Source organism: Patiria miniata, unplaced genomic scaffold, assembly GCF_015706575.1.
Source record: "Patiria miniata isolate m_02_andy unplaced genomic scaffold, ASM1570657v1 HiC_scaffold_29, whole genome shotgun sequence".
Lineage (NCBI taxonomy): Eukaryota > Metazoa > Echinodermata > Asteroidea > Valvatida > Asterinidae > Patiria > Patiria miniata.
In genome coordinates, this window is record NW_024037068.1 from 19963895 (window position 1) to 19991150 (window position 27256).

The window sequence follows — 27256 nt, forward strand, 5'->3', positions numbered from 1 at the left end:
TCCGCCATTTCTCCCTTTTTCCCCAAAAAGCCTGGATGAGGGATCTTTTTATTTACTTGGCCTAATGCCCAAGATCTTGTAGTTTTTAAAATAAAATACCACATTAACAAAATCAATAGCTAATTTGAAATTTGTTTTAGCATTTCTTTTTGGTGGGTGTAAAGTGTTTCATTTTTTTTTCATTTGACGATTTAGATTCATTTGTGGCACTATACTAGAAAGACAAAGCCACCAATATGACAAGTGAGATGGACGGCCTGTCATCGTCATGTGCCTCTGTCCTACTCCTCGGGGAAGGAAACTTCTCCTTTGCGAGGTCCCTCAACCAGAAACTGGGCGGAGGCGTCCGAGTGGTGGCCACGTCGTTTGAGGAGGAGGAGGGGGTTGGCAAGAGGAAGAACGGCCGCGAGAATGTGGACGCATTGAGAGAGAAAGGTAAAGTCTAAAATCTGAACGCTGCTGACATTATTCCAGGCTTGGGCTGATCCGACGTGATTCAGCCCAGCAAAATGAGCCGGAAGTGGCAACAGCTTTGGATTTTTGCTGGTCCAAGTGGTCAGCCTAGTGTCCTCTTTGTACCTATATGACTAACTGACTAACTTGTGAGTCGGGCAGTGCTGTTGTATAGGGTTACCGTATGATGACTCTTCTGAATGGGCTAAATCCAGTCCATTGTTTATAACATTACCAGATGCATGAAAAGACTTCCAGTGAACAGCCATTCTGAATCAACGGAATAGAATTTAGTACATACTGGGAACCATGCAGCTTAAATACTTGGCTTGCCCTCATTCTTTTGTTACCGCTTCACCAGATGTAACCTGTCTATTTGGCGTTGACGCGACCAGGATCCATGCTAGCCAGTCGTTGGAGGGGCAGAGTTTTGACGGGATCATCTTCAACTTCCCCCACGTCCCCGGCAAGGCCAATATAGCCAAGAACAGGGAGCTTCTCAAAGGTTTCTTCCAGAGGTAATATAACTGCTTTTCACTCGGTTTTGTGATTTTGACCTGATTTTAAAAGTTTAACTGTTTGTCAATTTGTGTTGGGTCCTAGAGGGCCAGCCTAGGGCAAGTTCAGGCAACTATGGTTGGTTGGTGTCGAACAGTGCGCATGAGCTGTAATATTAAAGTGCAAACGACTCTAGTCCAACCATTGTCAACATATGGCGGTCATCACGAGAATGTTTGGGTTGTTTATGTTCTTTGACCTGTTAAATGAACCTATGTCTAGAAATGTGATTCTGATGTCTGTTTAGACATCTCAAAGACCAAAATTACTCAGGACCAGCTTTGTTTATTCCCCAAAATCTTCTAGATATCAGTGAAACTTCACTGACTTTTTGTTTCCTTTGTTTTTCACTATGCTGGTCCAAAATTTAACATAAATCACTTTGATAAACATGGCTGTCGGCACTTGAGGGCTGAGATCAACAGAGGGCGCTCTGACTACGATCAATATACTGTGCTTTTATCTTGTTCCGCAGCTGTGCAGAAATTGACCCCGGCCGGCCTGGCTCCAGCTGGTTTTGTCCGAAAATTTGCCTTTTGTAATCTCTTTTATAAATCTGCCTGCCATATATGTGGATCAAGGTCAATAGAGGGCAGTCTCACTGCCATTAACACATTGCACTGTTTTGTTATGTAATTCGCAGCTGCGTGCAGAAACTCAGCCCGGCCGGTCAAGTCCTGGTGACCCTGTGTAATGGTCAGGGGGGCACTCCGGCCGACCAGCCGCAGAGGGAGAAACAGAATTCCTGGCAGGTGGTCGACATGGCAACCTACGGTGACCTCATCCTGACAGACACACTGCCGTTTCGAGCCGGGGAGTACCAGGAGTATAACTCAACGGGGTACAGGTCAGTATTAGGCCCCCCAAAAAAGTCTCCGGTTTCTGGTATGGAGCTTGCCCAAAAAGTGGTGTGGCGACGCAGCTTTTTTTTTTTTTTTACCTGATTTTTTTGCTTCAAATGCATGCTGATGACTGCAAATGGTGCCCGACTAAACTTAGTGCAAATATATGGGAGTCCAGAGAGGCCACATAAAGCTTATTTTCGACCATAACCCAATCTAAAAACACGTTAAAATTGTGCAGCAGCAGGATTCCAGTCAAACCAGTGAGTTTGGCGGTTTTGAGACATCATCTTTCATTGAAAAAAAAACTTTTTCATTTTGCCGACGCGCATGGCTACGGCGACGCGCGCGCATACCAGAAACCGGAGACTTTTTTTTTTTGGCCTAAAGGCACATAAGAACATTGATACATACCCAGAAACGAGCCAACCGGCGTAATGAGAAAAACGTTGCCCGAAGTGAAGATAGGGATCGTGCAAAATATACCCTGTGAAATTATTAGACCTGAAATTATAGCATTCAGAAAGAAAATCACTGAAAGTGGTTTTAAAAAGGTGTGCCCACGTGCAACAGAATCCAGTTACGAGCCCAAAAAATTGTTCATAGGTTTTCTCCGTTTTCTCAAAATGTGTAGTATCCACTGAGCTGAAACTTCCACATGTAAGTTGTTGTGCGTTCCACTTATTAAGATTTATTAGTAGTTTTGTTGCTTCAATCGAAAAAAAACCAAAACACCCTACAACAAGGAAAGGATCTTGCTTGTTTTAAAATCTTGCTGGAACAAACTTTCCAGAACGCTTCAACTTTTCCCAAGAGATAGTGCTCTTGGTTTTTGCATGGACCTTCAGTATCTGCCAAATTACAACAGGAGTAAAGCTGCCTAGAGATCAGGCGGACATGTTAGAGATCAGGCGGACATGACCGGAGGGCGCTGTGTGGATTAGGACAATTCTGTTTTATTTATCTGAATCAAATCGCGTGCTCCTATTGTGACTGCCATATGTCAATAAGGCCAAGGCCACGTCCGAATCGCTCGTCCAGAGGTCTTGTCTATGTCGTCGTTCATTGCAGCTATGTGGGGGCCAAGCTGACGGTAGGCGTGATCGTAGCTCTATCTGGAGCTTGTTTCCGACACGGCCCAAAGCCGAAACCTAATGTGGCAAGTCCACAATCCCAAACACGGAAATTTGGCACTGAACAACTGAACAATGCTGAACAACAAAAAATGCATACTCCTTTTCTTTCTTATAGAAATCAAGACAAAGGTTTTCTGACCGACCGTGCCGTCACGCACGTATTCGAGAGAAGTCGACTGATTCTTGAAGTTGTCGAAGCGCCGACTTTGTCAGCGAAACTTGACGGGAACACTCTTGAATTCCAGTGCCCGCCAGACATTGGTGCGTGCATGAAAAGGTAAGGAGTAATGCCAGCCGTTACTTAACTAACATTGTGGCCAACCTCTTGACCTATCTGCTCCGTTCACAAGTGCCCCCTCACCGGCAAAGACAGTACAGTTGGGGGTGACCGACTGACGCCATCTTGCCTGATTGCAATTTTGCCGCGACGCGCGGCTGTACCACTGCGTGTACATAATACAAATCCCCTGGTGTGCGTCACACACAAGAAACAGTGCGCATCAACCAGCTAAATGTCCCGCCCATGGGATGTCGTTGCTAGGTAAAAGGGCGCCCTCTTTGTTGGCGCACGGAGCCCATAGGATCAGCCAGTAGCACTATTAAACCTTCTAGTGTTGAAATTAATTCAGATGCATTTTTCTTTTATTTTCAGGGACCTTCTGTCAGAGCCAAGTCATCCCCTCAGTATCTTTAAAATGAGTCTAGTCTCCGCATTCCAGTCGCTCTACCCTAAGATGACGGTACTGCAAGAATGCGACTTTGCCAGTGTGGTGCCGGAGACGATCAAAAACGGCTGCGAGGGAGTCTACAGATTGCTGAATATTCATGAGCCCGGGGACTCCAGTGGTGCTTGGTTGCTCAGACCACACCTCCTTTGCCACGTGAAGAGTCTGATTGGCAGACATGCAAATGAGGGGTGTGTCCTCCTCGGCAAGAGCTATCACCGTTGTGCCGTCGCACCGGATTCATTTCCCATCATGCACCATTTGCTGCTGGCCGTCCCGTGCGGTCAAAATACAGTTGACTCAGTCGCAAAGGTTTTAGCAGATCTTCATTGCTGCGTTCATATACAGAGCAAGGGCACCGACCATGAGACAAACGAATCACTTGAAAATGCCGGTAACATGGAAAGTGCGAAGTCGTTTAAAAGAAGTCACAGTCGAATGGAAGAAACTGGTGCCCAGCCAAGCAGCGGTGAAGGGGAAAACGAGAAGAAATTTGAACACTGCCGTGTGTGTCTGCGAGACTGGGTCAAAACGTACGAAGCGATACAACTCAAAGATTCGTCTGGAAACTGGGCCACTGTTGGTCTGTGCGGTACAGCAACTAGAGAGGCAACAAACTATGACATCGTAGTTCTATATTTAGACCAGCTCGTCATGCACCTGTTAAACGTGACCGACATTCGAATGCTGTGGTCCACAGATGTGACAATGCAGGACAAGCGTAGCAAGAAACCTGCCACGGTCGGATTCGGAAACAAGGAATCTGTAAACTTTGGTGACTTTGAGCTAATAGGAAGAAGCAGATACCCGCCTCTGTATGTCCGTGATGTGAGCTTCTGGGTTCAGGGTGGATTTGATGAGCTACGTTTCGTGTCCCTGCTGCTTCGGGCCACCGGACTGCTGCTCCAGCGAGTTTGGTTGAAGGAGGTGTATCACGATCAGACCCGAGGCGATGCGAGTCGGTGCTACCGGCTGGAGTATCGGTCCTGCGATCGTGCTCTGAGCAAAGACCGACTCGCGAGGATACACCAGGGAGTACTGGAGCTATTACGGGAGGAAATGGGCCTTGTGGCAAGATGACAGAAGCCGAGGCATAAGAGTTACCAATTTGTAAGTCACAAGTCCGGACACAAGTCCAGTTGCAAGTAATTCACAACTTCTTTCACAAGTCCAGTCACATGCTAGACACAAGTTCTTTCACAAGTCCTTTCTAAAGTAAATCACAAGTCCTTTCACAAGTCCAGTCACAAGTCCTTTCACAAGTAAATCACATGTCCATCACAAGTCCAGTCACAAGTAAATCACATGTCCATCACAAGTCCATCACAAGTCCAGTCACAAGTAAATCACATGTCCATCACAGGTCCATCACAAGTCCAGTCACAAGTAAATCACAAGTCCTTTCACAAGGCCAGTCTCAAGTGACAGTGGGTGAGCAACAAAGGAATGCTTTTGTCACAGTTCATTTGAAAAGCTCATGGCTTGAATTGGGACTGGAGGACTTGTGATAGACGTGTGATGGACTGGACTACAAGATTGCCAAAGAGAGTGTTTTGGGAAGAATATTGCCATGAAGTCTACATCACAACAGACAGGTGTTGTGGTCCAAGTCCAGTCACAAGTCCTTTCATAAGTCCAGTCACAAGTAACTGGATGAACAATAACAGAGAAATGCTGTTGTAACAGTTCATTTGAATAGCTAGTGACTTGACTTGAGACTGAAGGACTAGTGATTGACTTGTGATGGACTTGTGATTGACTTGTGATGGACTTGTGATTGACTTGTGATGGACTTGTGATGGACATTTGATGGACTTGTGATGGACTTGTGATAGACTTGTGATGGACTTGTGATGGACTTGTGAGGACTTGTGAGGACTTGTGATGGACTTGTGATGGACTTGTGATGGACTTGTGATGGACATTTGATGGACATGTGATGGACTTGTGATGGACTCTACTACAACACTGCAACAGACAACAACTGTGTGGGCTCCGTGCACAAGTACCCCCTCAGTGGTGAGAGAGGGAGAGTTGGGGAAGACCACTGGGAGAGACATTCAAACGCATTGCTGATGACACCTGACACTCACGCGAAGACGCTATGGGCTTGTGTACATTTAGATCAAAATAAGTGTTGCGTACTTTAATAGGTCTCGTTCAAATGACGTCATTTCCTACAGACCAGCCACGTGCACCGGCATTTTGAGCGTCAACTTGCATAACGCGCATCCGCTGCGTCGTATTTCGAACACATTGCGAACAACAAGCACGCGTGTTTGAAACATTTTCAACACTGCGCAATGCGTGCTTTGTTATGTAAAATACACAGCTGCAGTTCTCCTACAGAGATGGCCGTCATTGAACAAGCCCTATAGCCCAATACGTGCACGAACAAGTGTGCGCCAGGGTGTGTCCCTCACACTGGGGCGCTTGGAAGTGGTAAAAATGTGCCCTCGACTGGCAATGCACCGAGTCTAAAATGTAACCCAGGTTTAATACAATAAGCCAGTTCAGTATCTCGATGAAGTAGTTCATGTCAAAGGTCATTCAGGATAAAATCGCTGACGTGATGATATGCGATGTTACGCGGACCCCATTCTGGTTGTGATAAGGCCAAAAAAAAAATAAGTCGGTCTCTGGTCAGCGCGCATGTCAATTTTAATCATACGCGTCAACCTTTTTTTTTCTTCAAATTGTCCGCGGTAGCTACAGCAGCGCCCTCTATTGCCGCACCTCCTCAAATTTTTGTACCAAGGAATGGGGAAATTGCACCAAGGCAAATCATGGAGGGCACAAAGGCAAATTATGGAGGTCCCCAATGTATATGAGGACACAAAAAGCAAAATAGTACCCACCTTGTCTGTACAATCCAAGCTTCCAAAAAACAACAACAACAAAAAGCGTCGCGCATCAATTCCGGAACTTTGGTCTGACCAGAGACCGAATATTTTTTTTTTTTTGGCCTTGGCGCGCGTAACTTCATACGCCTTTGATTATCCCGAGTGACCCGTGACCCATATCATTGTGCATATGCGTAGTTGACATACCGAACTGGCTTTTTGATACAGGTGTTCAGAAGATTCACAAAGCTTGAGATTTCCTCTTTTATTTGTACTGTTATCATGTATACAAAAATCTTACAAATACTTAAAAATATTGGCAATAACTCCCTAGGAAATGAGTGCAGGCAACCTCATTGCAACCTCCAAATTCCCTCGCTTTGTGGATTATGACTTCATTGGGCACCAAATCCGGTGAATAAAATATACAAGACTGGTGCTTGTATATTGATGAGAATAATTGCTTTTAAGTCACTAAAGATATTCTACATACTAAACAGTATTTGAAGTGCAACGTGAAAATTATATTAAAGAAATATAAAGGATTATTTCAAAATAATACAAGAAAGACAAAGATAAGTAGGGGCTACTTGGGTTTAAGATCTTAACCCTATCAGGACTTTGGGGGGGGGGGGGGTGGGGTTACAATGTTCCCTCTCCCCTATGAAACGTCTTGTAATAGCTCGGGAAAACTTTTGCCGATCGACATGAAATTTGTTGGCTTTTCCAAACATTTATCGGGGGTCAATATGGTACCAAAGCAAACTCTGTAGGATATTCATAGTTAGCATGGCAACTGATTTTAAAAATAAAACACTACTAATCATAAAATTTGGTGAGTTTTGAATAAAATGATGGAAATCTGCATTTTCTTTGCCCGAACCTATCAAGTATCAACTGTGGACTGAGATTCATGCTCACGTGACTGACTGCAGGGCGCCGTCTTGTGGTTGCCACAGTGCAACCACATGACGTCATGTTTATTAAAGATTACATGCAAACTTTCATGAAAATCGGCCGTCACATACGGAAAATACCCTCGTCCTGATAGGGTAAACCTATATAAAATATGCAATACATGAAATTACAAAAAAGAAAAGAAAATATAAATGTTACAAAAACTTTAAGAATAACATAATACATGAAACAAAAAAAATGAAATATATATTAACAATGAAAGTTACCTGTACAGTAGGTGTGCACAAAATGAAATTTGATGGAAATACATGTATTAAACCTAACTCCCTAGGCCTTTTTGCTAGGATGTAGCCTCAAACCTGCAAAATCCTCCAATTGGCCTCATGGAAAAAAAGCATATAGCCTCAATCCTGCAAATCCCTCCGTTATTTCTTGAATATGGTCCATGGAGGGGTGACCACTGCCTGAATCCTGCAAAATCCTCCGGCTATGACTGTCAATAGGCGGAGGCAGAGGCAGTGACATCCTGGAGCAGTGCGGAGGATTTCAAGTACATGTATAATCAAGGACTAAATTTATGCACAGCTGAGCATAAACAACACAAGGTCTGGCCCAAGACCTTGACACAGTGCGTACTCCGAAATCAGTAACGCACTTTTGCCGTGCAACTTCAATCCTGCAAATTCCTCCAATTTGCAAAAAGGATTTTGGAGGATTGGGGATGGTTAGGGTTAACATTACAAACAAATTTAATAAGGCGTAATCATTGATAAATACAAAAGTGAAACATATTATTAACAGTGAAAGTTACTGGTAAAATTATTGGTACGATAGATTGTACTGCTGAATAACAATAGTTTATGTACAAAGGTATATTTATAAGACAGTGTATTTTAAGACAGTGTATATTAAGACAGTGTATATTAAGACAGTGTACATAATTTAAGTCGCGTTCCCCATGCTATTTTTATCCCGAAAAATACATTACTTCATCTACCTGTACATTGCTCTTTTTTTCCTAGCAATACAAAATTTATTCACTTTTCAATGAGACGTTGACCCCCCCCCCCCCCCAAAAAATCTGCCCACGTTTAGTTATTGAATTATCGCTTCACAAATTTGGAATTATCTGCAAACGGCCAATAATCCCGTTCATGCGGGGTGGGCTGGTTCCGGCCCCACAATCCGTATTAATAATGCACACTCCGGGAGCCAGTCTGCTCACAAGGCTTATCAGTTTGTGGCCCCCCCCCCCCCCCGAAAAAAAACCAACCTTTTTCAGAGGGTTGCAGACGCCCAAAATATAAAAATTGGAGTTTTGGGGTTAAAAAAAAAAACCCAAACACATTCATTGTACAAGTTGGAAAATTTATAACGAGAAAAAATAATTTATTTCGTTGAAGAGCACGGGGAAAGCGATTTTAATTTTACATGCAGTTATTAAATATCATGGCAACGCATTTGCACCAAGTGAAATCAAACTTTGTACACCATTTTGAATACACCATTTCGAATCTTAAAACACTGGAATGCTTTTTCTAAGGCAAGGCATAAATTCACAAAGTGAGGCATATTTTTAAAAACATTTTCAGGCGCGGATCCAGAGGGGGTTTTTGGGGGTCAGACCCCCCCCCCCCCAGCTTTGTCAAATTTTTTTTTTCCATACAAATTCCTAAAAACTAAGTCGAACCCCCCCACCCCCCCCTGCTGTGACACCCAATAAAATTGTTACTGGTATAATGTCTGCCTGTTGAAAATACGGGACACCATTCCGTAATCTAGTGTTAATAATCGTCGAATTTGAACAACGCCCCCTATTGAAAAATGGTACCAGCTCCCCCCCCCCCCCCAGTTTTTGATTTTACGGAGGAAAAAAACCTGTCTACATTTTCAGAATTTTTTGCTGATGAAAACCCCCCTGCGAAAATTCCTGGATCCGCCCCTGATTTTTATACTGTATGGCAAGTTTGAAGATTGTGCGAGAGAGTTTTTATTGCATTTTCAAGGCAAGAACTGTGTTGTATCAATTTGTTTCAATAAATAAAACTAGTTGATTTATTGGTCATTTTTTCAAACCTGTCTTTCAGAGTGTGTTTTTCCTACAATATAAAAATTGGTCATTAAGAAATACTGTCCCTTCAAGTATTAAAATATACAATGTATGTCATCGTGAATGCGGAAAATTGTAAAAAATTGTTAAGCCATCCCCAGGTATTAATATATAAAATGAAATACAATCAGGGTGAGATTGGGAAGAAATGTAAACTTCCACGAAATAATCGGCCGCCAGCACGTAAATAGTGAGCACCAAGGGTGGACCTAACAACAACATTTTCCAACATTCCCAAGGCAGCGACTGGCCAGGCAAGTGCTGAAAATTCAATACGGGGTTGGGGGGGGGGGGGACTTCTTTTGACGCTAGAGGGCACTCTTTTTTCCTTACCAATTTATTCACATTTTAAAAAAAACATAGGGTGGGGGGAAGTAAAAAAAATTGTCATCTACATTCCTCTTCCGTTTAATTACTCCAAAAAAAAACTCTTTAAAAAGACGCTTGACAAGCGGCAAATTGTTTTGGGGTGGTTTTTTTTTGGGGGGGGGGGGCACATGGGGAATTTGTGGGGGGCCCCTCCCCCAGGTCCCCCCTTCGCTATGGCACTGACCACCATATCAGATACCACATTTGTCAGGGACTGGCTGATGTATTGGGGGATCACATCCCAAGCCAGTCTTTGGCCAAGACCAGTTTATATCCCACGTGTCGGATAAACGTGCACGCATGTCGAAATTAATCACGGCTGTGATTGGTCAAAACATCATGGGCAGGGCTTAATGGAACGGTCCATTTAAGAAATCTATGGTTTAACACCCCCCCCCCCTGTTGTAACAGCGCCCTCATAGGCTAAAAAATAAGCTTTTTCCGTCCTTCAAATTCTGCATCATCATCATCATCACACCAGGAATCCTTCTTCACTGCCGGCCTGGCTATCAGCAGGCCGCGCCTTGGTCAGCTGGACGAAATTACCCAGACTGCTGGGTACCGGGCTCGGGGTGACCGAGGACTGGTACTCGTAGGGTTTACCGGTGGAGGGCGGGGCCGAGGTCAGCTGGGCCTGCTTGCGTCGCAGCTGGTCTGCGTAGTCGCGCTCCTCTTGATCCTCACTCATCAGGTCGGTCATGACGCTCGGGGTACGAGCTGGGGGGAGGGGGAGGTGTGATGAAATAAAAAATAATATAACACCTCACCCACAGATTCTGTGTCGCGATTGGCCGAGAGCGCGTCACATGTTACTTTCTAATTTTGCTGTCTTTCTGTGCACGGCCAAAAGTACTATACCCGTAGCAACCAAAGTACTATACCATTAACAACCAAAGTACTATTTCTACGGCGCGGTATTTGTGTGTAAATGGATGCTGATGTGCGCGTTGCGCGTATTGTTCCAAAGAGAGCGTGCCGCGGACTTGGGTTCAAACATTTCGTGAAGGGGTAGTTTGGAAGAGAGAAATACATTTCACACCAATTATGTATTGAAATTGAAGTTTATTTCAACTGTGTTCAGATTTACATAATTTAAAATATTAAAATCAAGCAGAATCTGTGGGTAAAGTGTAATAAAACAAATATTGAATGCTTTATCTCATGGTGAAGTAAAACTAGCCACTCGAAGCATTCAATATTTGTATATAATTATTCAATGTGCATGCACCTAGTCAGTTTCCCGTTGTGGTTTATTTGGCTTTTTGTAATAACAAAATGCCGCATAACAAATTTCTGGGCCCAGTTTCATAGCACTGCTAGCAAAAAACTGTTTGCAAAAAAGTTGCGCTTATACCAGAAAATCCTGCTGCTTAAGCACTATTTCATGGCGTGGATGTACTACAGGCATGCAACTGGGAAGTTAGAAAAAAGAGAACTCCAAACCACGCAAGCGTTTGTAAAGTATTTTTCAATTTGTAATGGCATTCATGAAATGTAAAAAAAACGAGGAAATCAGCAGATCCGAGGAAAAGTTGGATTCCTGGTGCTAACGGCTGCATGCGCTTGGAGATTTCTATTGTTACATCACTGATTTAAGCAACTTTTTTGTCTGTGCAAACATTACATTAACTGTGTGAACATCCGAACAAACGATTTCCACATAAACCAGTTTGCAGATACGTTGTGTGGACTTGCCCACGTCCACACGAGGTTTCCCCCTCTCTGGAAAACAGGTGTTTCCCCCTCTCTGGAAAACAGGTTTAGAGGCATTTTGGGGTTAGGTTTATCTGTCGCAAAATGAAGACAAACACGCAAGGGAATCTCAGTAAAAAATTTGGGTTGAAAGAGTTTTCACAGTGTGAGTAAAATTATTTTTTTCACAGGTTTTTCTTAACTACACGAAAACAACGGAAAGTCCACACTAGGTATGTAACGTAAACGTGTGTGGGGTTAAGCGTGCTTGTGCTGTGCTTGCCGCTTACGGTCTCTATGAAATAGATTGAGGCTCGGTAAGCACAAACTGGGCTGTTAAGCAGCGCTATGAAATTGGGCCCTGATTTGAATGTTTCCATGAAATTTGTCTGTGAGGAACGAAACCTACCAAAGCTGTCCCAGCTGGCCGAGTAGGACGGTGGTCGGTACCCGGCGTTGTGGTACCCGGATCCCGGTTCACGACGTGACGGCGTGACGGGCCGCCGCTCGCTGTCGTCGTACTGGTCGCTGTAAGCGCGGTCGCTGAAGCCATCGTCGTCATAGCGACGGTCACCGTAGCGCCGGCTGTCGTAGCTACGCTCGTCGTCGGAGTACGGGTCCTTGGAGTACTCTGATTGGTCGCGGCGGGACAGTGAATCCAGGGTTTCCGTGGCGGTCATACTCTCTTTGTCCCTGTATTGGAAGTCATATTGTAGGGATGTCAGTACGGTGATATTTCTTTGGAAGCAACTTCAGGTATACGAAATAAGTGTGTGGTACCATAATTTATAAGTTAACTCACAATTGTAAGTGGAACATGGAATAATGTATCACATTTTCATGTAAACTTGATGCAAAATTAAGATGTAACGTGTATGCTGTGGTCACTTTTCAGTTGTTTATGTATTCTATTTCACATTAATTCAGCAAGAATAGCGTGTGCATCAAGTGTGTGTGATAGCGTGTGTGATACTTGGAGTGCATATAGATCGGATACACGGTACCCTGTGGAGACACGTGCATAATAGGAAACAGAAGATTGTATACATCTCCACAGGGCAATTTCTATAGGTGAATACGTCTCCACAAGGTTATCACGAAATATATGGATTTTACTCAAAAACTAGGAGTTTCCAAGGTGTGTTGATCGGTCGCAAATTGAAGAATTTTATGTAAGGGATATTAAGTCCGAATTTCAGCCCAGGAAATTAATTCTGGTTAAAATAGGAGCATTTTGAAACTACATTTTCAAACTCTAAAATTTTAGTACACGAGAACAAAGAAATGACTCCACAAGAATACAAATTCCGGTATGTTTGCACCGTGCTGTATGGGATATCACACGATATCAGGATCGAGGATTTAAGTTTACGTGAAGATAAATTACAGCAGTGAATCGTTTAAATTCAAGAGGAATAATATGAAGAAAACTTATTAAACAAACATTGACTGCTTATATATATTTCCTCAGCTTTTACCTCAGGAGTACAGGAAGCTCTGTAGATCATTGTGGTTCTGAAACGAACTGATTTTGTGCAACATTTCAAACGTTATGCTCTGTTTGTCAGCAGAAATTGACTATGCAAATAAAGGACATAGAACTAGAATGAGGTTTTCTGTTTCTACATAAACACCAAGGGGAGTCTACTTACGAATGCACGGTTTCAATCTTTTTCAGTTTGACGTCCGAGTTTTTCGCTAAAGAAAAAAAAAAAAAGAAACCATTAATTGTGATTATAATTATGTGTTGGTGGGTAAAATCATTCAGGCATGTTGATGTCTCACAATGTGGCTTGGTCCCTAACGTGGTACGCTTTGCTTTTTCCTCCATAAGCGAATTTGTCAGGACAAAAGTTTGACCCTAAATTTCAAGTGATATGTACTTCTGAAAAAAGGGCTTTTTATTTTGGGTTTAATACATAGCGGTGGGATTAAAATCTGGATTTTTGTTAAAAATTCGATTGAATTACATTATTCGGTTTGGATTTCGGAAACCATGGAAACCGGATATTCAAAATCGACCTAAAAAAAATTAGAACTGCCAATTTTGGTGATACAAATTAAAGAGAATAACTGGAACATCCCCCAATTTGCTCCATGGTCTCTGACTAGTGCTCTTCTTGTTATATGAATACCTGCCCCATTTGACTGATCCAAGTTTTCCCACCCATTTTTCAACAATACAGCTCTGGAGTGTTTTCATAATGGCCCAGTGGTTATTCAATCCTACAAACTCTACCAGGGGTGTGAGTGGCCACTGATAAAAATAGCTGAAAACAGCTGAAAAAGGTGTAAAAAAGCTGAACTTTGGCAATCTCCTATACTTTTGTACACAGCAAGTGAGGGAAAAAAGCTGAAATCCAAAACAAAAAAGCTGAAATCAGCTTTAAAGGGAAGATACAACATTTGCAAACATCACAAAACGAAATGATCAAATAATCACAAAATACCTCACTAGATTGTTAGGGAATGACAGTCTAAAGCATCCTGTAAAATTGTGGCTCCTGGTGTGCTGTCATTTTCAAGAAGAATGGTATTTTTCCAACGCTGGTCAGCTGACCAGCATTGGAGAAAACTGGCTTTTTTTCAAAAACTGCTCCTAATTTTTCATAATTAGTTATTCCGTGTTTTCTTTGCAATTGTTTACACACCTGTGAAGGGGTACAAGCCTGCTAGACTGATTCTCTGACCTAATGATTTCCCAAAGTCATGATTGCTCTGTTTCATCTAAAGTGTGGTCAGGGAACCAGACTACAAGAACACGACATGGTTTTTCCAGCATCTACGAGCCCAAAACGTGAAACAAGTCATTTCAACAATATTTGCTATAACATACTAATCCTCCAAATCCATTTATTTCCAAAAACTGCAGCAAAAGCAAATGTTGTACACTCCCTTCAAAGCTGAGATTTCACACCCCTGCCTATACCAAATCATCGCGGACGGCATTCCACGCGGCACCTCACTTGTCACTTTTTGTTGTCATGACTAATGGCTGAATGGGAACTTTCTCTGAGGTTGGATAAACGTTGGTCGGTTTGAAAAGAAATTAGTCATCTGACGATGACTAGAGCAGGCTAGTCGAAACGTTGAGACCAAAGACAAGATCTTTTAGAACTTAAAGCAGGACTGTTCTTATCAGAACAAAAACTATTTAACGAAAGTTGATAATAAGCAGGACAAGTTCTTTTCAGAACTAAATATCTCCTAAGCAGAAGTTATTACCGCATGGTGTTACCGCAAACCGAAATGATAAAAGAAATAAGGTCAACCATATTTTGACATCTCCGATTTCTCCCATCGCTTTGATCTCACCGAGGTTTCGCTTCTTGGAGGAACGTCGCTTGACCAGACAGCAGACCAGGAAGATGTTGATGAAGACACAGCTGAGAAGGCTCAGGAAGGTGACCAGGAGGAATAGGTAGAGAGGGATGTTGCCGACAAGGATACCTGCCAAGACAGAGACAAAAAATGCATCACTATATCCAATACCAAGATGATGCTTATTGCTGCAAGAGTACTGTTTTTTAGGTGTGTTTTTTTTGTAAATAGGGTCCCTCCAAAAGCTTTTTTTCAAGGTGACTCTGGACATCTAACTGAGTGGCTTAAAGCACATCTGCGTTTTTGGCAAGGGCGGATCCAGAACACAATTTTTTGGGGGGGCCAAAAAATTTTTTTGGTCCCCAAAAAAGTGGGTCCAAAAAATTTAAGGGCCCCGAAAAACTTTTGGATTCTAGATGCTCTGTGGTGCGATCTGAGGCAATTTCTGACCACTTTAACCAATTTTTTTGGGGGAAAAGATGGTGGTGTACTCATTGCCTGCCTTTATTGCGATGCTAGGCCCCCTTTGGCCCCCCCTGGATCCGCCCTTGGTTTTTGGTGGGGCGGGGGGAGGTTGCAAAACGTGTAATTTGTCTGAAAAGTGACTAAGTGAAAACTGGTTGAAGTCTAAGTAAGATTTGAGGCTTTGCATGGTGGAGATACTAAATGATGAAAGGTTTGCGGAAACACCATGTGCGAATAATTTCTCGACTAAGAGAACGGTTCTGGAATGGTTCCCACAGGATGCAGCTTCACACTTCACCGATTTCGCTTTTGCTACTGAAGTGTTTACTTTCTTAGAGTTTAGGCACTCTCTTGAAGACGGTCAGAGCATACTGACCGGAACGTCGAGTTTATACCTCTGGTTCTTTTCAGAACCATTCTCTTAGTTGAGAAATTATTCGCACATGGTGTTTCCGCAAACCTTTCATTATTTGGTTGAAGTCTGATGTAGCAGCGGGTACCACAACCGTACATTTTATAAAATAAGCTGACAAAGGGCAACAAAACAAATTTAAAATTTACGTCTCCCTGACACAAATTCCATCTTATAAAATATCAATGGTGCGTTTGATTCTTACCTGTTGGGCCCGGAGCGATAGGTTTACTTGGTGCAACTACAGGAGAAAAAAAGAGAACAAAATAATTCCGCTTAAGTTCTGAATTTTCAACCTTTCAACTTAATAATACATAAATAAATAAATTTCAGGGGCTAATCATCCTTACTTGCAGCTGAAACTGCATTGCAAAGGACTGTCCTGTGGCCTCGTGGTTAAGGGCACTGGATTGGTGGTCTGCTGGTAAAGCTGCAGGTTGTGGGTTCCAGTCCAGCCTGGGGTCATGGTGCGTGTGCCCTTGGGCAAGGCACTTTGTCACGCATTGCTTCTCTCCACCCAGGAGTAAATGGGTACCTGTGAAGGCAGTGATGGTTACTGTGATTGAATTAGCTTCCTTGCGCCTAACAGGCTGCATCGAGCTGTATACTCCCCAGGGAGCTGAGATGGTATTTTGAATGTTTCATGTGCCCAATGAGCAGGGGTAATAATGACGTAGCACCGTGAGCACCAGTACCTGGTGGATACGTGCACTTTATAAATACCCAACATTATTATTATTAAAGGACGCAGCTACAACATGGTCCAGCCGAAGGCATGTAAAGGCGCCTTAGGCTGCCACCATATGACCCTTGGCTTACTACGGAGCACAGCCAGAGAACGACAGTTTTGATTTTTGCAGGAGGGAAACCCTCACAGCAGGGAGGAAAAACCTCGTGGCATAGGCGAGAATCAACCAACAACTATACTAACATACGAGTCGAGCCAGGATTCGAACCCAGGCCACAGCAGTGAGAGGTGAGCGCTTTACGCACTGTGCCACCACTGCCACCAACTTTAAAACATAAAGGAGACATTCAGGAGGCCTTTCACACATCTCGGACAAGATCAGGGAGAGGAGGATGGCTCTGGCAGGCCATTGCATCCGCCACCCGGAGCTAGCTGAAGCCGACAACACCATCCTGTGGGAGCCGACTCATGGAACTGCCAGGAGGGGGCGGAGACGAGCCACGTACATCGACACGCTGCGACGGGATGTTGGTCTCAGTGACACAGGGGAGCTGAGGACCCTGATGCTGCATAGGGAAGAGTGGAGGGCGGCGACCAAGTCCCGAGTTGGTGTAGGTGAGGCTGCACCCTCGCATCGCATCGCATCTTTAAGGATGCTTTACACCAAGCATTAGAGGCCAAGTTCGCGCAAGGACTATAGTTGACCAATGGTTAACTAACGTTTGCCCGAACTCTGTCTAGTCGACGATGGTTGACTACGCTAGTCGACTATTTGGAACCAGCCTACTGGGGTTGGTTGCTTCGCTGGTAACCAATAGCTGCGCACATTCATAACGCAAGCAGAGAGCCAGGATCCAGAAGTTTTGCGATGACATTTTGACCAGCGTTTGACTAGAGACGTTCGTACGTTGCTATCAGTGCGCAGACGTAAGGTACGTCACAAATCAACCACTACTCGACTAATGGTCGTCGCCCGAACTTGGCCAGAGATGTCCTTTTGAAACCCTTCAACAAATTCAAGTTTTCCTCTCCCATTTTGACCTTTGGGTGTTTTATTTTAGCAAAAGAGTCCATTAATTCTCTGGTTTTCTGATCATACTTTTGGTTGTTGCCGAGACGATACCCAGGAAGTAGGTTCCTGTGCCCAGGTCGTTGCGTCCTCGCACCGTGAACTCGTAGTCTGTCTCCGGGTTGAGGTTGGTGACGGCGTAGGAGGTGGCGTTGGGCGGCACCACGTCCACGTACTGGTACTGCAGCTCACCCTTCTGGTTGAAACGCACCTGGAAGGTCTGGGGCCGGCCTCCGTCAAAACCTGTGGATGAGGAAACAACCAACAAAAAAAAATGTATAAAAAAAAAACCACTCAACTAAAAATGCCTGCAAAACTTAAAACAGATACAACATGTACAGTGTGTGTCAATAAAAACGCAGGATTCAAAGCGATTTTTTTTCTGAGAAAATTATGCTACTGGTGTGCCTAATTTGATAAGGATTTGATTGTCCATAATTTCATCTTTGACAAGATTTTTGTTTGGTGGAATTTGGACTTTTGGTTCAAAAGTTATGACAAGTTTTGTGAAGCCCTTCTGAAGCGGGTTGGTCTGATTCAATGACCTTTACACAACGACCAGTTATGTACAATGCAGGTATGCATTGAAGACAATTAAACCAGAACAAAACTTTCTTTGAAACAACTGATGATAAGTTTCACTTAAATTTAATAACTGGACTATCATTGTTTCAAAGCATCATGAATGTCGTCTCTGACATATCAAATAACATTGATTGTGGACTAAAGGATATGTAAACCTAATCCTGCCACACATGTCCTTCTTTGTGATCCACAAATACTTTCACCTGTACTGAATTCAAACCTTTCATTAGGTATGTGTGATTTCACAAATCAGACCAGCTTGGAATTTATAACCCTTCTTCAATGTACTCTATCTCTGGACAGGATTGTCCAAATGAGCTGGGATAAAAAGCATAGTGAAGAGAAGGAAAGGTACTGTGAAAAGAGGGTTAACATTATGATGAATAGGGGTGGTTTATATTCTTAATATTTTTGTTTCTAATCCTGCGTTTTTATTGACACACGCTGTATATACTGCTCATATTGCAAGGCTCCAATGTCAAGTGAAGAGACTAGGCAAGTCTTATATTGGTAATTTGCAGACGAGGCCTCGGAGCAGGCGACCTGGAGGAATGGTGATGGAATAATCTCCAGTCTCCTGACGACAGGCAGAGTATACGGCCCGAAATGCTGAGTTTCCTCCTGGCTCTTTTCAGAGCCTCACAAACTCACAAAGGAGATGTCACATGGTGCGACTGTAAACCTTCATCTCATTTGAGCTTAGCAGGTAAATTTTGCTTAGCGTAATTTCATTTCCTGCATGTTTGTTCTATACCTGGTTTCCAGCTCAGCTTGACCGAGTTGTGTTGGATCTGGTCCACTTTTAGGTCAAAGGGCGCCTCCGGTGCACCTAGGAGCAAGGAGGAACAAACATGAATATTTAAACTATACAACTCATGCATATTTATACACCATGCATATTTATATGTCATGCATATTGATGAGGTAATCTGCTTATTACATTGATTTATAGTACAAAATATGTAGTATGAATAAGGCTTGGGGTATTCCTACATTTTTTTTTAATCAATATGCGATTCTTTCCAGGGGTCAAAATTCTGTTATGAATTTCCCGACAAGGGAACATTTACTTTCTGTGCATTTTTGTTTGAAACAACAAAATTGCTCAAAATGTTAAAAAGGGAAATCAAAAAACTATTGTTGAAGTTTCAGCTCGGTTTTCTCCATTTTTGAGAAAATGGAGAAAACGTACGCACAATTTTTGTAAGTGGATTCCATTGCTAAGGCATGTAAAAAAAATTGTGCCCGCGGGCGCATGTTCTAAAACCACCTTCAATGATTGCTTTTTTCCCAAAATGATACCATTTTAGGCAGAATAATTTCACAGAGTATACGGTATTATACAACGCCTGAATAAATCCCTATCAACTGATTGGTGGTTCATTGATCACGTGTCACTGAATTACTCATCCCAACCCACAACCTGGCTACACCGCAAGAATAGAAGTTCCATTCCCTGTCATCTGATTGGTGGTTCAATGATCACGTGTCTCTGAATTACTCATCCCAAACCCACAACCTGGCTACACCGCAAGAATAGAAGTTCCATTCCCTGTCATCTGATTGGTGGTTCATTGATCAGGTGTCACTGAATTACTCATCCCAAACCCACAACCTGGCTACACCGCAAGAATAGAAGTTCCATTCCCTGTCATCCGATTGGTAGTTCACTGATCATGTGTCACTGAATTACTCATCCCAACCCACAACCTGGCTACACCGCAAGAATAGAAGTTCCATTCCCTGTCATCCGATTGGTGGTTCACTGATCACGGGTCACTAAGTTATACTCATCAAAACCCACAACCTGGCTACACCGCAAGAATAGAAGTTCCATTCCCTGTCATCTGATTGGTGGTTCAATGATCACGTGTCACTGAATTACTCATCCCAACCCACAACCTGGCTACAACGCAAGAATAGAAGTTCCATTCCCTGTCATCTGATTGGTGGTTCAATGATCACGGGTCACTGAATTACTCATCCCAACCCACAACCTGGCTACAACGCAAGAATAGAAGTTCCATTCCCTGTCATCTGATTGGTGGTTCAATGATCACGGGTCACTGAATTACTCATCCCAACCCACAACCTGGCTACAACGCAAGAATAGAAGTTCCATTCCCTGTCATCTGATTGGTGGTTCAATGATCACGGGTCACTGAATTACTCATCCAAACCCACAACCTGGCTACAACGCAAGAATAGAAGTTCCATTCCCTGTCATCTGATTGGTGGTTCATTGATCAGGTGTCACTGAATTACTCATCCAAACCCACAACCTGGCTACACCGCAAGAATAGAAGTTCCATTCCCTGTCATCCGATTGGTGGTTCACTGATCACGTGTCACTGAATTACTCATCCCAACCCACAGCCTGGCTACACCGCAAGAATAGAAGTTCCATTCCCTGTCATCCGATTGGTAGTTCACTGATCATGTGTCACTGAATTACTCATCCCAACCCACAACCTGGCTACACCGCAAGAATAGAAGTTCCATTCCCGATTGGTGGTTCACTGATCACGGGTCACTAAATTATACTCATCAAAACCCACAACCTGGCTACAACGCAAGAATAGAAGTTCCATTCCCAATCATCCGATTGGTGATTCACTGATCACGTGTCACTGAATTACTCATCCCAACCCACAACCTGGCTACACCGCAAGAATAGAAGTTCGGTAATCCTTACTTTTAGGACACCTCTATTTTTTTACGAGTTCTGTTCAAAACTGACTTTTGCAGATGTCTGTCCAGTACCAAAGTGACTTTTGCAGGCTAAAGCAGTCTTTAGAAGTCAAGAAGGTGTCATTGCCAATTGTTCAGATGTGCCAAGAAGTATCAGAATGTCAATTTTGAGTGTCATTTATTAGTCAACTGTTTTGGTGAGTCTTTCCCTTCCTATATAGGAACGGGGTCCTAAAAGTAAGGATTACCAGAAGTTCCATTCCCTGTCATCTGATTGGTGATTCAATGATCACGTGTCACTGAATTACTCATCCCAAACCCAACCCGGCCAAACAGCAAGAATAGAAGTTCCATTCCCTATCATCCGATTGGTGGTTCACTGATCACGGGTCACTGAATTACTCATCCCAACCAACAACCCGGCCAAACCGCAAGAATAGAAGTTGCATTCTACAGTAAATAGAAGTTCTAAAAGGTCTCACTGGTTTGTTCCAGCTGGACAGAGACAGTGGTCTCGCCGAGATCGTTGTAAGCTTTGCAGACGTAGGTCCCGTAGTCGAAGACCTCGTTGACGGGGCCGATGTAGAGACGACTCTCGTAGCGATTGGAGTAGGTCAGATCCTGACGCGTGTCAAACGTGTAATGGTCGCTGGTCACGTTCACCTGTTCACAGCAATAGTATACAAATAATGAATGTTTATGAGTGCAATGGTGAGAATATTTTCACATTTAATTTGTTGAAAGATGGAATATTCCATTCAACTCGACTTCGCCTCGTTGAATGCAACATTCCATCTTTCAACGAATGAAAATATTCTCACCACTGCACGTGCACTGTGCAAAACGTTTATTATTTGTTTTATACAACATCCAAGTAGATCTTTGTCATTCATTTGGAGGATAAAACTTTTTAAGAACAAACAAAACTCACAAAATGGTACCATATCCACTACTTTTTCAGCTTGTTCAAGTCAATACAATTAAGGTTTAAAATCACTGACAATAATGAAAATTAACATTGTAAGTTCTTAAAACAATGCAACAAAATCATTAAAGCAACTGCATCAACTTCAAAGGCAAGTTTTCTACTGCTATAACGCATGCTATATGGCGCGTCTTAGTGTGCGCACGGTGTGTAATAGATCAAAAGGGATGGGACAAAAATGCACGGTGAATGGAACCAAAAAATGCACGGTTATGGCGTAGGCCATGCAATGGTTGGACTAATGAATGCCGTGTGACCTACAATCCTCCAATCAAATGACAAGGATTTACTTGGGTGGCATATAAAGATGCATAATTAACAAACACTAATGATCCTACGGCTGGATAGCTCAGTTGGTACAGCACCAGAACAGCGATCTGGAGGTTGCAGGTTCAAACCCAGCTCCAGTCAATTTCTTTGTTCAACTTTAAAAAAAAAAAATAAATTATAATGCACCTAATCAGGTTCCCTTTGTGGTTTACATGTATTAGAAAAAAAAATTGTAATAAAAAGCTGTATCCTCTCTGAGTGATTCCCGTTTGCTATTTTCCAGGTTTGCAGCATTGCTAATGTTGCTAGCATCGTGACTTTGGGCGTGATCCCTGGCTACATGGCATATACGGGTTTATGGCTTCTGACTAGCGCCCCTTGAACAAAGACACTGACAAAATGGGGAACCGCCAACATAGGGTAGTTGGTAGAACACAAAAACTTATGGAAAAAAGATCCATAAGTTGCTTAGCATATTAAAATAAACCCAAACACATTAGAAATTGAATTAGAAACAGCTTTGCCATTTACGAAACCTGTGATTTGTTGAAATGTGAATTAGATGTATCTATTTACATGGTGTTACGAAAAAAAGATATGCATAATTCATAGTGTGATAAATATTCATGAGTTCATGCCTGACCTCTGATCCTCCTTGGAACCATTTGAATCTGACCACGGGGGCGCCCTCCGCCCGGCAACGCAGCACCGCCAACTGGCCGATGCTCTGGGCCACCTTGTTGGGGACGGTGCGGTCAATCTCCGGAACGACTACCGAAAAAAGAAAAAAGAAAAATCGTCACCATTGTGGATCGCCGTGGTCCAGTGGTGTTCAACCCATGTGCCGTGGTACATGGGTTCGAACCCTGACGGGGAACATGGTGCTTGTGTCCTTGGGCAAGACACTTTACTACAATTGCCTCTCTCCACCCAGGAGTATAAATGGGTACCTGTGAAGGTAGAGACCAGATTGCACTGATGCTTGTGTTCTTGGGCAAGACACTTTACTACAATTGCCTCTCTCCACCCAAGAGTATAAATGGGTACCTGTGAGGGTAGAGACCAGATTGCACTGATGCTTGTGTTCTTGGGCAAGACACTTTACTACAATTGCCTCTCTCCACCCAGGAGTATAAATGGGTACCTGTGAGGGTAGAGACCAGATTGCACTGATGCTTGTGTTCTTGGGCAAGACACTTTACTACAATTGCCTCTCTCCACCCAGGAGTATAAATGGGAACCTGCGAGGGTAGAGACCAGATTGCGCTGATCTTGGCTGCTGAAAAGTGGTCTCATGGCCTGATGAACAGGGTTAATAACTGCGAAGTGCTTTGAGACCTAGCTTTGGTGGAAAGTGCTATAAAAGTGACAAGCCATTTTTTCAAAGAGACGGGCATTTCCATGTTGGAGAAAAACAAGATATGGAGAAAATCGCAAGAGAACTTCCTCTCCTTTTAAAACTGTGCAAAGTGCAACTTTGAAACACTTTTTGCTGTAATAAAGACCTGTCACAGAACTCTGCATAATCAACGTATGGAAGCGTAGACGGGCCACAAGCAATAACAAAAATTCAAATTGGTATCCTTCCGCAGCGACTTACTATCTCGCTGCGGGGAGTAAATATCTTGCTGAGGGGAGATACTATCTCAATGGTGCGAGATTGTACCTTGCCATGGCGGGATAATAAGTCACGGCGGCGAGAAAGTACGGTAACTACCTGAGGCGGTAACGTACGCGAGTTACTATCTTGAGATATAATTTTGTATAATTGATTGTGTTCCTTCAACGCTTCGGTATCAACGCCATGATATTTAGCCAAAATTAAGACAACAAAAATATTGCCTCAAGTTTTTTTCCCCCCAGAGTTTTTTTATTTTGCAAGTTAGGTCAATAGGGTGACTAATAGGGTGAAGCATGATGCATAGGGGATGAACCTGTGTTCACAGGAACGGAGTGCCCATCTCTCTTTCAAAGTGATTGGGTCTTGAAATGCTACAGTGGGGGATCGCCACACCTCCTCCACAACGAGTCTGTTACCTTCCCAGCATTGAATAATGCCGGTACCCATTTAACACCTGCGTTGAGAGGAGCAATTGAGGTAAAGCGCCTTACTCAAGGGCACAACACGCATGGCCACGGCGGGGCTCGAACCCACAATCTCACGATCAGGATTGTGAATTCTATGCTCTATCGTTAGACCACACGTGGCCACGCGAGTGTGCATGAGACGTAGGGAGAGGCGGCACAGCCAATAAGATATCAGAAGCACAGGGCCATTGCTTGTCCTCATATGAGGTCCGGTCTCCGGTTTAGGGGCAGGGCCATCCACTTACACTGCACGACCACCTGTATATTCTTGGTAGAAGCCGGCGCGATGCCGTTGTCGGCCGTGCAGGTGTACAGCCCGCCGTCAGCCTTGGAGACGTTGAGAATGCGCAGGATCCCTCGGCCCTCGCTGTACTCGGTCTGGTGCGCGCTCAGGTCGAACCCTTCCCGCGACCACCTGATGAACCCCTCGGGCTTGGGGCTGGCGTCTGCCTCGCAGGCCAGCTCACTGATGGAGAAGAGGTTGATGACGACCTGGTCGCCGGTGGAGATAATGGGCGAGTCTGAAACAAATGGTAAAGTTCGCAGAGAAGTTTGAATGATGTACTGTCTGTGTAGCAAAACCAATTTAACACATATTTCTACGAATCTATACTCAAAACTCACAATGCACACCACTACTGTTGAAATTACCAATGATAATGCTTACACATTTCTCACACTCAGTACACGGACTCTTGTTTTACTATACTCTCGATGACAATGCTTTGTATTTCCCTTTGTCCCTGTAATATCACACTCTCCCATAGACTAAGCACACAAACTTACTACAGATCGTTTTCAACAAAAGACCCAATTCCCGACGACTGAAAGGATCTGTTGAACACGTACCTGCACGTGATAGCCCCACCATAGGCGTTTGTGCAGTAGCATACAGATACACTGCTCCGTTCCTCAGTGCTAACGAAACACATACTTTGCCACTTTTAAGCACTCATTATAAACACTCAACACTCACATTTTAACATTGACTATCACTCACTAAACTCATGCACAATTCTCACACTGTACATTGAATTCAATCATTATGTTACTGCTCCCTTCCTCGCTACCTGCTGACCTCCATGCATTAAAACAACACTCAAAACTCGCATGATCCCAACACTGCTATGAGTTACTGTACTCAATACTCACAATGTTCATTTACATTGAACTTTAATTGTAATATTCCTGCTCCCTTCCTTGTTACTGACGTGTACTTGCCGACCATGTATTCATGAACACTCAGAACTCAGAACTCGCTTGATCAGACCAGTGCTATGAGTCACAATTTACTCAATACTCAATTTGTACACTGAATGTGACCGTGATGCTAACTGCTCCCTTCCTCATTATTGATAACACATGTAGTTGCCACCTCCGTGTATTTATAAACACTCAGAACTCAAAACTCACATGATCAAGGCATTGCTCCAATACTCACACTGTACAATGAACGTGATTGTGATGTTTCTGCTTCCTTCCTCGTTGCTGATGATGCACATGTACTCCGCGTACTCTTAAAAACTCAAAACTCACATGATCACGGCATTGCCACGAGTCAATTTACTCAATAATCAATCTGTACATTGAATGTGCCCATGATGCTTACTGCTCCCTTCCTCATTATTGATAACACACATGTACTTGCCACCTTCGTGTATTTATAAACACTCAGAACTCAAAACTCACATGATCAAGGCATTGCTACAATACTCACACTGTACCGGTACATTAAACGTGATTGTGACGTTACTGCTCTCTTCCTCGTTGCTGACAAGGCACATACGTACTAGGTGTACTCTTAAACACTCAAAACTCACATGATCACGGCATTGCTACGAGTCACTTTTAATACTCAATACTCACACCGTACATTGAACGTGATTGTGATGTTCTTGCTCCGTTCCTCGTTGCTGATGACACACATGTACTCCATGTACTCTTAAACACTCAAAACTCACATGATCACGGCATTGCTACGAGTCACGTTACTCAATACTCACACTGTACATTGAACGTGATCGTGATGTTCCTGCTTCCTTCCTCGTTGCCAATGACACACATGTACTCCTTGTACTCTTAAACACTCAAAACTCACATGATCACGGCATTGCTACGAGTCACGTTACTCAATACTCACACTGTACATTGAACGTGATCGTGATGTTATTGCTCCCTTCCTAATTGCTGATGGCCCACATGTACTCTTAAACACTCAAAACTCACATGATCACTGAATTGCTACGAGTCACTTTACTCAATACTCACACTGCACATTGAACGTGATCGTGATGTTACTGCTTCCTTCCTCGTTGCTGACGCGGCACATGTACTTGCCCACCTCCGCGTACTCTTAAACACTCAAAACTCACATGATCATGGCATTGCTACGAGTCACTTTACTCAATACTCACACTGTACATTGAACGTGATCGTGATGTTACTGCTTCCTTTCTCGTTGCTGACGCGGCACATGTACTCGCCCACCTCTGCGTACACTCACAACTCGCATGATCATGGCATTGCTACGAGTCACTTTACTCAATACTCACACTGTACATTGAACGTGATCGTGATGTTACTGCTTCCTTCCTCGTTGCTGACGACGCACATGTACTTGCCCACCTCCGTCCGGGTGGCGTTGTGGACAAACAGCGAGCCGGCTTCGTTGACAGTGAAGCGGGTGTTCCCTTCCAGTGCGATGGGGGCGTCGTTCTGGTGCCAGACGTAGGTCAAGGCCTCCGGGTTGCCCGTGGCCGTGCAGTTGAGGATCTGTAGACCCGGTCCCTCCCGGGTGCTGATGGTGACTTGGTCGGCGATGCTGATCTGGGGCTTGACTGGTGGCCGGAAAAACAGTATTTGCAACTTTATAGAAAGACTTTGTTGAATCAAATTAGGTTTTGCCCTTCACCGACGTGGTCGGCGGTCGAGTGGTAAGACATCTGCACTAGAAAGCAGGAGGTCGTGGGTTCGAGTCCCACCCGAGTGATTTTTTCCAACTTTCACTCGGGAGGTAACACTCTGAGTATACGGTGT

The 27256-nt window shown here is 43.6% G+C and overlaps 2 protein-coding genes and 1 non-coding gene across 3 annotated transcripts in view; 2 read left to right on the forward strand and 1 right to left on the reverse strand.

Annotated features, from left to right (window-relative positions):
• Positions 1-248: 248 nt before the first annotated feature.
• LOC119735853 (ferredoxin-fold anticodon-binding domain-containing protein 1-like) lies at positions 249-4821 on the forward strand. The gene is made up of 5 exons (XM_038209791.1): positions 249-435; positions 815-971; positions 1655-1858; positions 3105-3266; positions 3642-4821. The coding sequence occupies exons 1-5, from the start codon at positions 249-251 to the stop codon at positions 4792-4794; spliced, it is 1863 nt and encodes a 620-aa protein (XP_038065719.1). The 3' UTR covers positions 4795-4821.
• A 5256-nt stretch (positions 4822-10077) lies between these two features.
• The window catches only part of LOC119735248 (nephrin-like), a 33545-nt gene continuing 16366 nt past the window's right edge, over positions 10078-27256 (reverse strand). The window contains exons 12-22 of the mRNA XM_038208952.1: positions 26773-27057; positions 24466-24741; positions 22776-22903; positions 21360-21540; positions 18941-19015; positions 17632-17844; positions 16050-16085; positions 14962-15096; positions 13299-13344; positions 12056-12339; positions 10078-10671 (exon numbers count right to left, since the gene is read on the reverse strand). Coding sequence (XP_038064880.1) covers positions 10427-10671; positions 12056-12339; positions 13299-13344; positions 14962-15096; positions 16050-16085; positions 17632-17844; positions 18941-19015; positions 21360-21540; positions 22776-22903; positions 24466-24741; positions 26773-27057 — 1904 coding nt within the window. The 3' untranslated portion in view covers positions 10078-10426. The remainder of the gene's footprint in view (positions 10672-12055; positions 12340-13298; positions 13345-14961; positions 15097-16049; positions 16086-17631; positions 17845-18940; positions 19016-21359; positions 21541-22775; positions 22904-24465; positions 24742-26772; positions 27058-27256) is intronic.
• Trnaa-agc lies at positions 22201-22273 on the forward strand. The gene has a single exon. It is a non-coding gene; the product is annotated as a tRNA-Ala (tRNA).